The 13,139-nt window shown below is 41.8% G+C and overlaps 3 protein-coding genes across 3 annotated transcripts; 1 reads left to right on the top strand and 2 right to left on the bottom strand.

The window, feature by feature from the left end:
• Nucleotides 1-5,684: 5,684 nt before the first annotated feature.
• K441DRAFT_469720 (uncharacterized protein) lies at nucleotides 5,685-6,065 on the bottom strand (the record flags this gene model as incomplete). Its single annotated transcript, XM_067641851.1, has 1 exon — nucleotides 5,685-6,065. A coding segment is annotated over one exon (381 nt), but the record flags the coding sequence as incomplete, so codon positions are not given.
• Nucleotides 6,066-7,049: 984 nt separating this feature from the next.
• Nucleotides 7,050-9,432, bottom strand: K441DRAFT_52451 (uncharacterized protein). Its single transcript, XM_067642154.1, has 3 exons — nucleotides 9,271-9,432; nucleotides 7,460-9,202; nucleotides 7,050-7,376 (listed from the first exon to the last, which is right to left on the bottom strand). Exons 2-3 carry the CDS (start codon nucleotides 9,158-9,160, stop codon nucleotides 7,254-7,256), a joined length of 1,824 nt encoding a protein of 607 aa, XP_067496045.1. The 5' UTR covers nucleotides 9,161-9,202; nucleotides 9,271-9,432; the 3' UTR covers nucleotides 7,050-7,253.
• A 656-nt stretch (nucleotides 9,433-10,088) lies between these two features.
• On the top strand, nucleotides 10,089-10,588 carry K441DRAFT_672227 (uncharacterized protein; the record flags this gene model as incomplete). Its single annotated transcript, XM_067650528.1, has 3 exons — nucleotides 10,089-10,215; nucleotides 10,273-10,373; nucleotides 10,410-10,588. Coding segments are annotated over 3 exons (351 nt in total), but the record flags the coding sequence as incomplete, so codon positions are not given.
• Nucleotides 10,589-13,139: the final 2,551 nt, after the last annotated feature.

Genomic DNA, 13,139 nt, shown 5'->3' with positions numbered 1-13,139 from the left:
AGTGTCCGATTACTTTTTGCCGCCGCCCCTTCCCCTACTAATGTCCTATAACACTTAGACCATGCGCAAACACCAGAATCAAAATTATCTATATAGCTATGGAGCCTTAATCCCATTAATTCTATTGCCTAGCTCTTATTAATAATACTAGGACGAAATCCACTAGGGGAAGGCGTACTATAAGGGGGGATTTTTCGGAAGCCTTTCTAGAAATCCTCTACTTATAACCTTCTCTTCTGTAATAACCCCTTTATTACACTATAGAATCTACTATCCCATAATTCCATCTTATATAGAGTATACTACCTACCCTATTTCTACCTCTCATCAAAATCTACCACTAGTTGCCTCCAATCTTCGTTAATGCTTCCTAAATACCCTTGCTAATACTAATAGCTTCCTCCAAGTCTTCATTAGCTAGTAATATCTGCACTCCTTTACTAATTGCTAATAACAGATCCAATTGCTGACCTCCTATACCCTTATAGTGTTGGTTCTTCTCACTTGTCTATTATAATTTAGCACTTGTAAAACTGATTTACTGGAACTTAATATAAACCCTAATATATACTTCTTGTCCTGTATACCATAGGACGTTAAACGGAGTTTTGTACATCCCCATTAAGATCCTATATTACTTAGTACACTGCTATTATATTATAACCCTATACTAACAACGGAATTACCCACTTCTGCAGCTCCTCAACTTCGCTAACCCATGCTTTATCTTTGGCGAGTTCCTCCGGCATCCGGCTCTTAGCTTTAAGAAGTACTCCATTAACTATAAATCGACTCATAATACTCTTTGTCATCGGTACTAGCGATTCGGGCATCTATATATATTAGTATATATTGGAACCATATAATATAGCTATCTTATACCTAAAAGCATTCATTTTTGTCTTAAAGGCATGAGCAACATGGTCGAGCGCTATTGGTAAGATCAAGGTCGAAGTATTTATAGCTTTCTACGCTGACAAATGTGCACCAGTTAGGAACACGATCGACCTAAAACGCTTTAAATGCCGTCATTAAGCATGCCATACACATATTAGCGTTTGGCTTTGCCTTCAAGATTGCATCATTACGTCGTTATTTAAGGATGTTAAGGAATGCCAAGTTGGGCCTTTAAGCGAGTAGGGCTGAGAGCAGTATCTATAGCATCCCGAAATTGAAATTAATAAAGGATGCTTAGAATAGAGTCAAATTTAATATTTGGGTTCTATTCCGTGACAAGCTTTTAAAAGTTTAGGATTTTAATTAGAAAAAAAAAATTTATATACTTTAGATTATGTAAGCGATCTATTACATAATTTAAATCCAATTATTATCCTTTAAAACTACCTTACTGCTAATAATACTATATCGCTATATTTTATATTACACTTCTCTAAACTATATCCCCTTTTTTAAAATCCCTAAATAAAAATATATATATTATAGAACTTATCCATAATACCTCTTTTTCTACTACTTTATACCTATTAATCTATTTTCTACTATTTTCTAAACTATATTATACTAACCTACTATTAGAACTTACCTATTACATATTTTAAATATAACCACCCTTTTTAGAATACTTTGGTCCAATATATACTATATTTTATTTCCTAGTATACTACCTATAGACATTTTTAGGAAGCCTTTCTAAAAACTCCCTTTAATCTATGTTATATAACATATTAATCCATTATAATATACTACCATTTATTTCCACTTTATAGAGACATCTTTATTATAATACGATATATCCAATTACTCTATAAACCCGATCACCAATTTTGAATTGATATTGGATATCTCTAATACCTAACTTAAAAAGTCCTTTATATGCAATTTGAAACCATTAACCCTATATCCAGAGAAGTAAACTTAGAGTTACTCTAACTTAAACCTATCTACCGCAGCCTCCAGCTCTACACTAGCCGCTTCATACTGTTTAGACTTATACCTAGAAAGTAATATCCTAACCCCTTCCGCAAGTGCAACTATCAGCGCCGCTTCATTAACTACTGTAGTATTAGGGTAACCATCGCCAAACTCCTTATAGATATCCTAATAAACATTAGTTTACTAAGCCAGTATAGCTTAGGATTAATAACCGACCATAGTAGCATTTATGTAAGGTTTAGTCTCAGCTTCATTATCAACAAAGGACGTAGCGCTAGAGTGCAACATAATTCGAGAACCGGGTCCATATTTTTCAATAGACATACTATATTAGTTATTATAATGTCAGGGTTATAATACATAATGGACTTACGTTCGCATTAGAGCTAGTGCTAGTTCTTCAGTCTTATAGCGCCACTCATTATCAGCCTATAGTCTAGGGTGTATATTGGCTCCAGCTAAGGGTGGCTTCCCATTAATAAGTAATCTGCCTATTACGGCCTTTACGGTATTGGCATGCTTCTTAGGGACCTATTTATTATAAGTTAGAGTAGTAAAGTNTATATTAGTATAAACTTACTTAATAGCAGTTGTTGTCTAGAATAAAGCAATTGATGCATTGTCGATAGGGATGGTTGGGGTCAGTAAAGAAACGGACTTAATCCTCATGTACAAAGTTGCACCACATAGGATTAAGGCTATGTACAACCTTTTCCAGTACACGAATTGTGCAGCCTAGACATAGATTGGGATTAGGCTTAGCATAATTGACAGCATAGACGCGTGCATGTGCAAGTGTTGGATCACAATTCTATAGGTAGTTCATTTTCGCAAGATTTTCAATAGCTNGTAGATAGAAATTTAGAAGGTAGAATTTGGAAAATGGAAATTGAATTAAGTTGTCAAGGGAATAGAAGTTTAGCTTTAAATCTAGAAAAATAAATATTAATATAGTATGATTATATAAGCTCTAACTAACTATTTTTTATAATTTTTATAATTTAAATTTTATATCTATTCTTCTAAGTCCATTTTACTTTAGGAAAGAATAAATTATTTTTACTAATAAAGGATCTAACTAAGTAAGGCATATAGTTAATCATTAGTTTATAAAACAATAGTATAGGTAAGAAAGGTATGGCCTATAACTAAGGTACTAAGAACACTTCTAGAAAGCCTTTAGATAAATATCTAAGTAGTAGCTATAGTAAAATAAAAGAAAGACGAACTACATATAATATAGGTATAATACTTAATTTTATAAATGGCTGGGTATAAGTAGTAAAGGATAAGTTAAGGAAGGAAGAGGTAGTTAGAGTAGTAATTAGGTTTAATAATATAAGATAATATTTAGGGAGAGATCCTTTAATAAATATTAAATTTAAAATATGCAATAGGTAAGTTCTAATAGTAGGGAGGTAGAATATAGTTAAAATAGAAAATAGATAGAAAGTAGTGGAAATAGGTATTATAGGTAAGTTCTACAATATAGATATTTTTAGAAAGGCTTCCTAAAAAGTATATATAGTAAAGGGAACTTTANAAAGGTTAACAGTATTACGCAGCTAATAAAATTCTAGTAAGGACCTAAATATAGAGTAACTATGACATATTAATATACTCAGTGTCAACAATAGCACGTAGGCTGTTAGCATCGACGTTCCTCATTATAACAATGCAGCGACCTTTAGGGATGATAGCTGTGCGGTCTATAATTAGCTGACCTAAAGTGGCGTTATATAGGCTAATATATAGCAGGTTTCTAAAGACCTTACCAGGCGTATAAAGTTAAAGGAAGCTACTTTACTACGTACCGTCGTCGAGGGTATCCAGGCTTTACTCATACAGCGCTGGTCCAGCAAGGCCTATACTGCCCGCGAGAAGCTTAAGGACGTAATCGTTAACGCTTAAATAAATAAACATGTATAGTCCTAAACAAGTCCTTCTAAGACGAGAACAGTGGCTAAGATGCGGAAGACAGTAACGGTCGAGTGTGATAGTAACAAATGGTCGTGGTCCTAGATACTGTAACGTTTATAGGCTTTACTCTAGGTAATAGGCCAGATTAGTACAGCACATGCTTATACATCTCTCCATACCCGGTAGTACGGCCAAATGGTTAACATCTACTCGGATAGCATTGCCGCGATAACGCCAGGGAGCTTTTTAGAAAGCCTTCCAGAACATGCCCATAAGCGTCAGTCATAAAGCAACGGATACATACCGTAGATACCGACACAGTATAGAAGCACGTAAGTACAATGGCTAGTTAACGCAAGCTGCTAATAACGGACAAATGTTTCTTATAGTATGTCAAGTGCATAAGACGAAATGGGTATCACTTGCACAGTTATTAATTAAGGTAGAAGTCTTCGTATTGCTAACTACCTCTTCTACATAGGGGGGCTGGTGGTGGTGATAACTAAAGTCTAAGCAGGGATATACGCCAGTGAATAAGTGCTAGAGCACGGATTAGTTGGTGCTTTATTGGGAGCCTTTCGCAAAAGGATCTTAGCCAACGCCACCAGGAGCAAATAGGTCTGTCAGTTGACCGAGCAATTTTGAGGTCCCAGAGGTATCAGCACTAGATGCCGGAGTAAGAAAGTAGAAAAGCAAGAAAGTAGAAAAGCAAGAAAGCAAGATGGGGAAGTAAAAAAGAAAACATTCAGACGGTGCACCATCAAAAGGGAACACGAAAGGATGGCCGTCAGAACAACACCCAAGAGATCCAACCGGAGCAAGAAAGAAATGCGGGAAGCCTTTCCAAAAAGCTGACTAGAGGCTGTCACGGTTATCCATAAGGAGGCAACAAGACCAAAAATCCGGCGCGCCAATGCTAGCGGTCAGTATAAGAGCGAAGCCAAGAGTGGGCCAACGGGAAATCAGCGTCCAAGTGGGAAGATGGTAATACCAACCCTATTAAAGAAAGATGCTTGGTGGAAACCAAATCCAGGCAGGGATTCCAGTGGTAGAGAATGTAGGAAATTGTAAAGACTTATGAAAATACCAATATGGACTTATCTAGGAAGCCTTCCGATAAAAGTCCAACCGGTAATTGCGGTATCGGGCAAGTAGGACTATGCGTACTCATCATCAGGGGCGGTCATTCTACCAACGTTTAGGTCGACCTTGGCGCGCTTCCGTGGGTTTTTGCTAGAGGATGCCGCAGTAGTAGCAGAAGCAGCGGGCCCGGTGTTTTGCTGCTTGGCCCGTGATGTTTTCGGTTTGCTGGCTTTAGTCTTAATAACAGGCGCCTTCTTAGCTCGCACCTTAGGGCCGGCAGCCTCGACAGGTTTTTTGCCTGCCGCGCGCGAGCGCGTCTTCCGTGTAGCTGTTGCGGGCGCCGCACCGGTATCAGAACCTACATCTTCGTCGTCTTCAACCTCACTAGGCGTAGCCTTACGCTTGCGTCTTGATGCTCTTGGCTTGCGCTTAGGACGTTCATCCTCATCGTCTTCCATTTCCGATTGGACTTCCGGATCGGATTCTACGGTTGGATAGAGGTTTTCCTGGAAGGCTTCACCAAAACCTCCATGTTGGACAGCCCGGCGGCCGCGTTAAGTTGTGAAGAACTGGATCAGAACTTCCTCGGGTTCGAGTGGGGGTTTGTCCAGCAGCTCTTGTGGGATGTCAGGATTTAATAAATGCCACAGTTTCCCTTCGTCGTCCAGGTGGAAACCTTTTAGGGACGTCGAATCGAGGACGTTCTCCAGCCCGGGCGTTGTGTAATCGTGTGCATAGGTTTTGGAAACTTGATCTTTATCGATCATGGCCATCAGACCAGGAAGGGCGCGAAGGATCTGGGTATTCACCACCTTTTCATTGAACGTCCGCCGCACGTAGTATTCGACAACTGTGACCTTGCGGGGCTGTCCCAATCGATACGTGCGCCCGATTGCTTGCTCCTGCGCGTTCGCGCTAGGCGCCGGGTCAAACAGGTGGACATTATGGCAGCTTTGCTGCAAGTTCAGACCGGCACCATTCGCCGTGTAGCTGGCGATCAGGACCTGGCAGACGTCCGGCGAGTTGAAATTTTTAACGAGATCGGATTTCTGGCCCTGAGTGAGGTCGGAGGCCAGCACGCGGGTATCAATGCCAAAAGACACAAATATCTCGCGGATGATCAGCTGCTCCAGCGGGTATAGCGACCAGACGATTGCCTTTTCCTTGCGTTTGACAACCTAGTCGGCTATATTAGCGACCAGGGCGCTCAACCGGGATGAGTGTTGCAGGACAGCCCCGATAAGCGGTAGAATATTGGACGCCGGCGGGACGTTATACGGCTGCATGGCCGCGGGAAGCTCTGGGGACTTCGCTATTTGTTTGAGAATGGTATGGATCACATAAGGGTTCTTTGACCAGCCCTTCTTGCTCTTCTTGGGTGGATTCATAGCCGAGTGAGAGAGCGCCAGCATAGGCCAAGTAGACATCAGCACGAGCGCGCGGTAGCTGTTGGCGTTTACAACAACGCGACTGTCCCCCGTGCGAGTGGTGTCCGTCGCCATGAGCTTTTTGAGGAAGGCTTCCGCGAATGTGTCATAGACAGCTTGAGCCGTCGGCGGATTATTGAGGTCGAGAACGATGCTCTCACAGCAAGGGAGCGCCTGGCCGATCACATTTTGGGTAGAACCGATGGGACAGGACGACGTGTACCGCCGACATATGAGATATTGCGACCAAATCTGCTCAAGCCTACGGCCCTGCTCAACGCTATCCTCCAGGCTGAGGACGAACGCAGCGAATGACGCCGAGGTTAGTCGCAGTATAGCCGCCGGGTGATCGTCCGCCACCTCGAAGGGGTCGTCGTTCTTCTTGAAGACGGCGCCATCGGGAGTTCTGATCGGGAAGTTGAGCTTCGGTCGAGGCTCGATTAGCGCCGCCAGGCCGAAGTTGTCCCTAATACCCGTGAATAGCGGGGTGGCGCTGCAGAGCACGGTGAAAGGACAATCCATGAACTTGATGGCAATGTGCGCTAGGGAATCGTTATTCCTTACGTGATGAGCTTCATCAAGCAGAATGCTATGCCATCGACCTGAGAGATCCCTGGGCCATTTCCTGTCTGGTGTCTCAAACCAGTCGACGGGCTGATGCACCGACCCCCTCGCCTCAAACGTCGCCCTGTAGGTTTTCTCACGCCACTTCTTGAGTGCGCTCGGGCCGTGACGCGATGCGATGGTGCCGTACGTACTAATAACGACAACGCGTGCGTTGGCGCGATCGCCGTTGAACAGTTCGTGCTTCTGCGTAAGGATTTCGTTTCAACGCTGGACATCGGCAGCGGCGGATTTTTGGGTCGACGATTTGTTGTGGTACACCTGGATATCGAAGACGGGTGAGAATCGCTGCAGCTCTTCAATCCACTATTCGACAAGCACAAGCGGGACGACCACCAGGAATGGCTTTGCTGGACCGATTGCTTCAAGCGCAGCAGCGTCACGTTTTTCGGTGGCGCGGCGGAACGCCTTTTCCCACTCGTTGATTGTCTAAGAGCCAGTCAGCAAACAAGAACAATTTTGGGAAGCCTTCCGGAAAGTCTCCTTCAGCATAGGTGGTGGTAGCGACTCACATGCAACATGTAGCCGGCGAGCTGAAAAGTCTTGCCCAGACCGACAATGTCCGCCAGCATCATTCCCCGCATCTTCCCGTGCTCGCGTGCGTCCACGATGGCATTTATCCCAACGAGCTGCCACCAGCGGAGCGGCGTCAATAACGACTGGCGAAGGAGACGGGGTTTGCGTCGATCTTTAATCCGAAGGTTTCGCATGGACTCTTTAATATTGTCCCGTTGGTATTTAGCGTTGTTCATCAGCTTGCTTAGCTCGGCCAGGTTTTCGAGATCCTTTACCGTAGGCTGGCCCATGCAAACTATATCGTCGGCCCCATCAAGGTCTTCATCGTCGTTGTCTTCCTTGGTGGCGTCGTCCTCTACGACCTGTGCCCAGCCGTCTGCCATGCCCAACCCATCCATCCTCGCGGCCGCGGCGTTGTCGAGTCCTGACTGCATCCGCTCGGCAACGGCCATTGCTTTGTGATACGTCTTCGTAAGCTGGCGCATGTGGGCATATTGCCAGTATCGGTATTTATAGTTTGCCACTCGGCGAAACTCGGGGGGCAGCTCAAGCTTCATTGACCCGCGGACGTGGTCATCGTCGTCATCGCCTACATCGAATGTTGCCGGACTAACGGCCATATCCTCAATTATCGATTGCGGGTCTACCATGTCCAGTTCTTCTTCATCATAGTCATCGTTGCTGTCCGCCGGCAAGGCATCACCAAAGGCACCGCTTAGGTTTTTGTCGGAAGGCTTCCTAGAAGTCTTCTTCCCGGCGCGCGGTCGCCTCTTGCCTGGGGTATCGTTTTCTAAACCCTTAAGCTTGCGCTTATTTGCTTCATGCTTGCGTTTTGCGACCCTGGAAGGAGCATTGTATGCATCGGCGCGCTTGAGAATCAACCAGATGCGCTGGTTGGCCATGTCCTCGGTCAGGCCTTTGCCAAAGAGAAATCCTCCTTTCCTGAAGTAGAAGGTTTGTCTCATTTTGTACAGAAAATTGGCGTGGTGGTCGATAGAGCTCCATCCGTCCTGTTCTCCTGACTGGGGATTGGAGAACTTCTGGTTGCCGTGACACTCTCCCGCAGACAGTGTGTGGACGACCGTTTTCAGGTCGAACATGCGGGGCCGAGGTTTCTGCGTGCGTATAGACACCTCACGAGCTGGCTGGAAGACGGCTTCGTCGATAGCCTTAAATATGGACATGAATGGTTCGTTCTCCATAATGTGGCTCAGTTCTCGGGCGGAGAGATCGCAGAAGTTGGCCAGTTTGGGTAAGCTTCTGGCGATATTAGCGTCCTTGCCCTCTTCGGTGTCTGGTGCTTCCACCACGGTTTCAATATCCTCTGGGTTAAAATCCCAAAGGGAGTCTGCGCTGTCCGCATCCGAATCGGCAGGGTCAGCAGCCGCCGCGTCACCGCCTGCAGTGATTGCTCCAGCAGCATCCGTTGTTGAATTGTCGATGCCGCCGAGTGCCTCGTTAAAATCCCGCTGCAGGTCTGACGGCGGCGCGAAAAGAGAGCGTGCTGGTGATAGTGATGACGTTGCGGTTTCGGGTGGAGGACTATTTGCGGAAGGCTTCCGTAAATGTTCCTCTGGCGGTGACGTGCTTAACGCCATCAAGGGAGCCACCAGGCTTGCGTGTTCATTCTCGGTAGTAGGCATGGCCGTATCGGGATCGCGGGGCGAGTTAACACCGTCCGCTGGGTTATTATCCATCTTAATTAACTAAGTGTAATTCAACCAACTTTACGGCTTAATCTGTCCACGGTTAGTATTGCGCGCAGCCTTAATAATAATAAAAAAGGCAAGGGTCCAGTGAGACTCACAAGAGGAAATCTGGAAAGGCTTCCAAAAAAGACCGAAGTAGCTAGAGCAGATGCGGCACAAAGCCGCCTGGACGCGTGTTAGGCTAAAAGTGTAGTATTAGCAGTACAAACGGTTGCTTAAACAATAGAATCCAAAATCCAAAATCCAAAATCCAAAATGCTGGGTTGGGAATGGCCAAATTGGTTGACTTAAAGAATGCGAATTTAAGTTAAAAGTGGTCGAAGATTTAGAAGTTTAGGTTTGTGGACCTCTTAAGATTCTAATTTAGACTAGCGAGCTTATATAATCGCCAAGCCTTTAGCTTTTTCATTCATTCAAGTTGCAAATTTCTACAAATATACCGTGTGAATTGGGCGTGGGATTGCGATGTTTATATGTAAATGTTACGCTATGCGCTCACAAAGTAGTTTAGCGAAAATCCCAGGGTTACGCGCTAGCCTGTTCACGTAACACGCAACGCTTAGGCCTGCGCGCCTCATAGACTTTTAGGAACTTCACTTTATATACGCCTTCATCGGATAACGTCGTATACCAGGACTATTTCTTAGAAGGCTTTCTAAATATTGCCTTATGCATTACCACCTAGTAAGTGCTTAGTTAAGGTTCACAAAAGCATCCGTATTTTCTATAAGTTACGCTATAGCAAGGAATAGTAGAACGGATTCCTCTTAAGCATTACCACCGCCTAGATCTCCTATTGGTTGCTGCTTAGCTAGGCCGTAGTAGCGTGCGTAGCCGAAGCTTGTAATAGCCGAGCAATTTCCCCACACTCCAACCCCTAAAATCCTTAGACCGCACAATGTTAAACGCCCCTAGTGCTGAACCCCCTAGTGCTAAACGCCAGCCAAAACGTATAATTCTCAGACTTCGAGTAAACGAATTTACCAGTCGGGACTATTCCGAGTACATCGATGCCATTAAGGCATATCTCGCCTTTGCAGGACGTTCAACCGATAATTCAGAATTCTGGAAACACCACGCCCACATCAAGCCGTTTTAAGCCCCAGATGTGAACCAGATCTCATTCCATATTACTATAGACATGGAAAAAGACACGCCCAACCCCCCAACTATCCAGGAGCTACTGCATAAGATATATCGCGTCCGTCGTAATAAGGAGGGAAAGTTATAAGGCCAGTATTCCCTCTTCTATAAATTAGCTAACTTAGCATATAGCCAAGTAAAACGAATTCAGAACGTTATTGAGGAAAAGAATTACCTAACTCGGATACGCAAGTATAGTAATGTTTTATACCCTTAGGCAAAGCAGCCATATTAAAGGTTGGATTCGGATTTTAGACCAGTTTTGGCCTCATTCTAGAACCTATCTGAACCACTTGCATTACTAGGGCAAAGTAATAGATCAATATTATACTACGGTTGGGCCGCTAGCTAGGGGGACTTTTAGAAAGGCTTCCAAAAAACTACCTTAATTTGCTATCTACTCTCTGTATTACTGTTTACCTTTGCCGTCTATAATACCATTTCAGACCTTTATTAAGGTAGCAATCCCTCGGCTTAGCTAACGCCTTAGTGGCTGGCCTATATTTTTTTAAAATAAGTAGTACTTCCCCACCCCCAATGCCATGTGGTCCAGTGTCGTATAATGCTACTAAGGTAGCGCCTCGTCGGGCAGCAGTAATACAAACTATTTATATAGTGCGGCCTCAGTCCTTATGAGCACCCTACTAAGGCCACACCATCCTTCTCAACGCCGCCTAGATCTCACTCTAATTTGTTCTCTTTAAAATGTGTAAGCAACGTTGCCATTATTACCAGGATTATGGTCATCTCTATCCCTATTATTACATCAGATGTTCAGTGGCTCTCGCACGCCCTAACTAAGAAGTTTGTGTGCCTGCAAGTGGATCACATATCAACCTTCTTATTATACGCTCAATTAATTAAGCGTTATGCTAAATTCTTCACTAAATAATAAGACTTTTGATTAGTTTATTCATTCCCACCTACACCACCTCTAAATACTTGCCCTTCAATGGTGTCCAGGGGAAGTAGACACAGCATGTATATCAAACCCATATCTAATATCATTAAAGATCAACTTTCATCTGACGTCTATTTGCATGTTTTACCTTAGGGTGGAAATTTTATAAGCCAACACGTGTTTTTTGGGGAAAGGGCTGTTTTAGTCATTGCGAACTTCCTTATTTAGTAGTCCTACGGAGTATTTATAAACGCCTCTATATCTTAAAAATAATTTATAAAATTGTTCAAGAAAGATTCACCCAGTCCCAAAAATCATATGTAAGTTCCTCTTTGTCAATTATTTTTAGGCCCTCACAAGTCTGTCCAAATAAAAGGCCCTTCTCTGTATAATCCCACTAATGATGCCGTAGATGTCCTGGCCCGGCACCCGCGCAACAGGCGCCCGCCCCCCCACACTAAGACTAATCCTTACCAATCTCCAAATTAGTTAAAGGACCCATCTACTCTTCATCTATTAGCCCATCATCCTTTTGGGCCAACTCATCAACGACAGGTAACAACAGATCTTGCGTGGGAGCTTCCAGCTCCCCATCTATGTCCAATTTCCTATATTTGGATTTTGTATTGTTCTTTTCGTATTTTCCCTTTCTCTTATCAGCATTATATTCTGACTCCACCTTATATAGACGTGCCTTTAGTATAAGTCTGTTATCCTCTACTTAAAATCCGTATCGGGGTTCCATTCTAATTCCGTGTTTAATGATATTATTAGGGATTATCTGCACGCCTAGGGCAGTATAAGAATCGCGAATAAGATCTAGATATTGCGATACCTTAGGAAGATTGTTGGTAATGTACGTAAATGCCAGAAAGAGAAATTCTTAAATATCTTAAGCTGTCTCTAATATTAATTAAAAAAATAGTAGTAGTATTATAGGTCCTAAAGTATAAGAAGGTAATAATTAATATACCTCCTATATTATAATACCTTAGGAAATAGGCTTAAAAGGTAAAATAATATATAATATTTACAAAAAAAAAACTATTTAAAAAGATTTATTACTTAGTCTATAAGTATAAAAGTAAATATACTATATTTTATATTAATATCTTCATATCCCTTTAACGAATCGGCAATTTTCGCATATCCGATAGACATATATATAATAATATCGATTCGATCTTATTTGATTGATAATCGTATCCAATATATTGGGGAATAATAAATTGCCATATTTATTAGATATATAAATCCTATGATCTTAAAATTTGGGATGATTCAATCGAAAATTTAATAATTTTTTTTTGAATAATATTATTCAATATCGTCTTGATATATTATTTATAATTTTATAATATTTCCATATTCATCAGATATGAAAATTTGTACGTGATATATAATTCGAATTATTTCGGGGATATTTCGAGATATATTCGAGATAATTTCGAAATATATTCGGAAATGGATTTCGAATGGGGAAATAATATTTTATCGGACATATCATATTATATTTTTTCATATAAATTATTTTTATTATGATAGATCATCAGTTAATTCCGGTGAAATCGAATAATGAAGAAAATTTTGAAAATTTCCAAATTCTCAGAAAAAAATCTTTGGAATATAATTATTATTATAATTAATATAAATATAATGAAAATTTAATTCGGATTGAATTTATCCCATGAAATCAATGATATTATCTAGAAAAATTAATTTTATTATAATGAATATTATTTATTTCATTTCGAGATATTTCTCCCCAAAATTCCCAAAGAAAATTTTTTTGGAATATATATATATATTATATAATTATAATTTTGAAATATATATATACAGATTAAATTTCGAAAATTTGAATCGATATTTCAAATATATTGTAGTGATTATAAAATATATAAATAATACCGAAAATATTTC

This window comes from Cenococcum geophilum, assembly GCF_001692895.1.
Source record: "Cenococcum geophilum 1.58 unplaced genomic scaffold K441scaffold_137, whole genome shotgun sequence".
Taxonomy (NCBI): domain Eukaryota; kingdom Fungi; phylum Ascomycota; class Dothideomycetes; order Gloniales; family Gloniaceae; genus Cenococcum; species Cenococcum geophilum.
The sequence above is the reverse complement of the archived record's forward strand: the minus strand, read 5'-3'. Positions and strand labels throughout refer to the sequence as shown.

Bases quoted from the DNA above. Each gene is read 5' to 3' on its own strand.
- K441DRAFT_52451 (XM_067642154.1), bottom strand. From the start codon at position 9,160: ATGGATAATAACCCAGCGGACGGTGTTAACTCGCCCCGCGATCCCGAT. The intron at 7,377-7,459 runs GTGAGTCGCTAC...ACTGGCTCTTAG, and splicing joins TCGCCGGCTACATGTTGCAT to ACAATCAACGAGTGGGAAAA.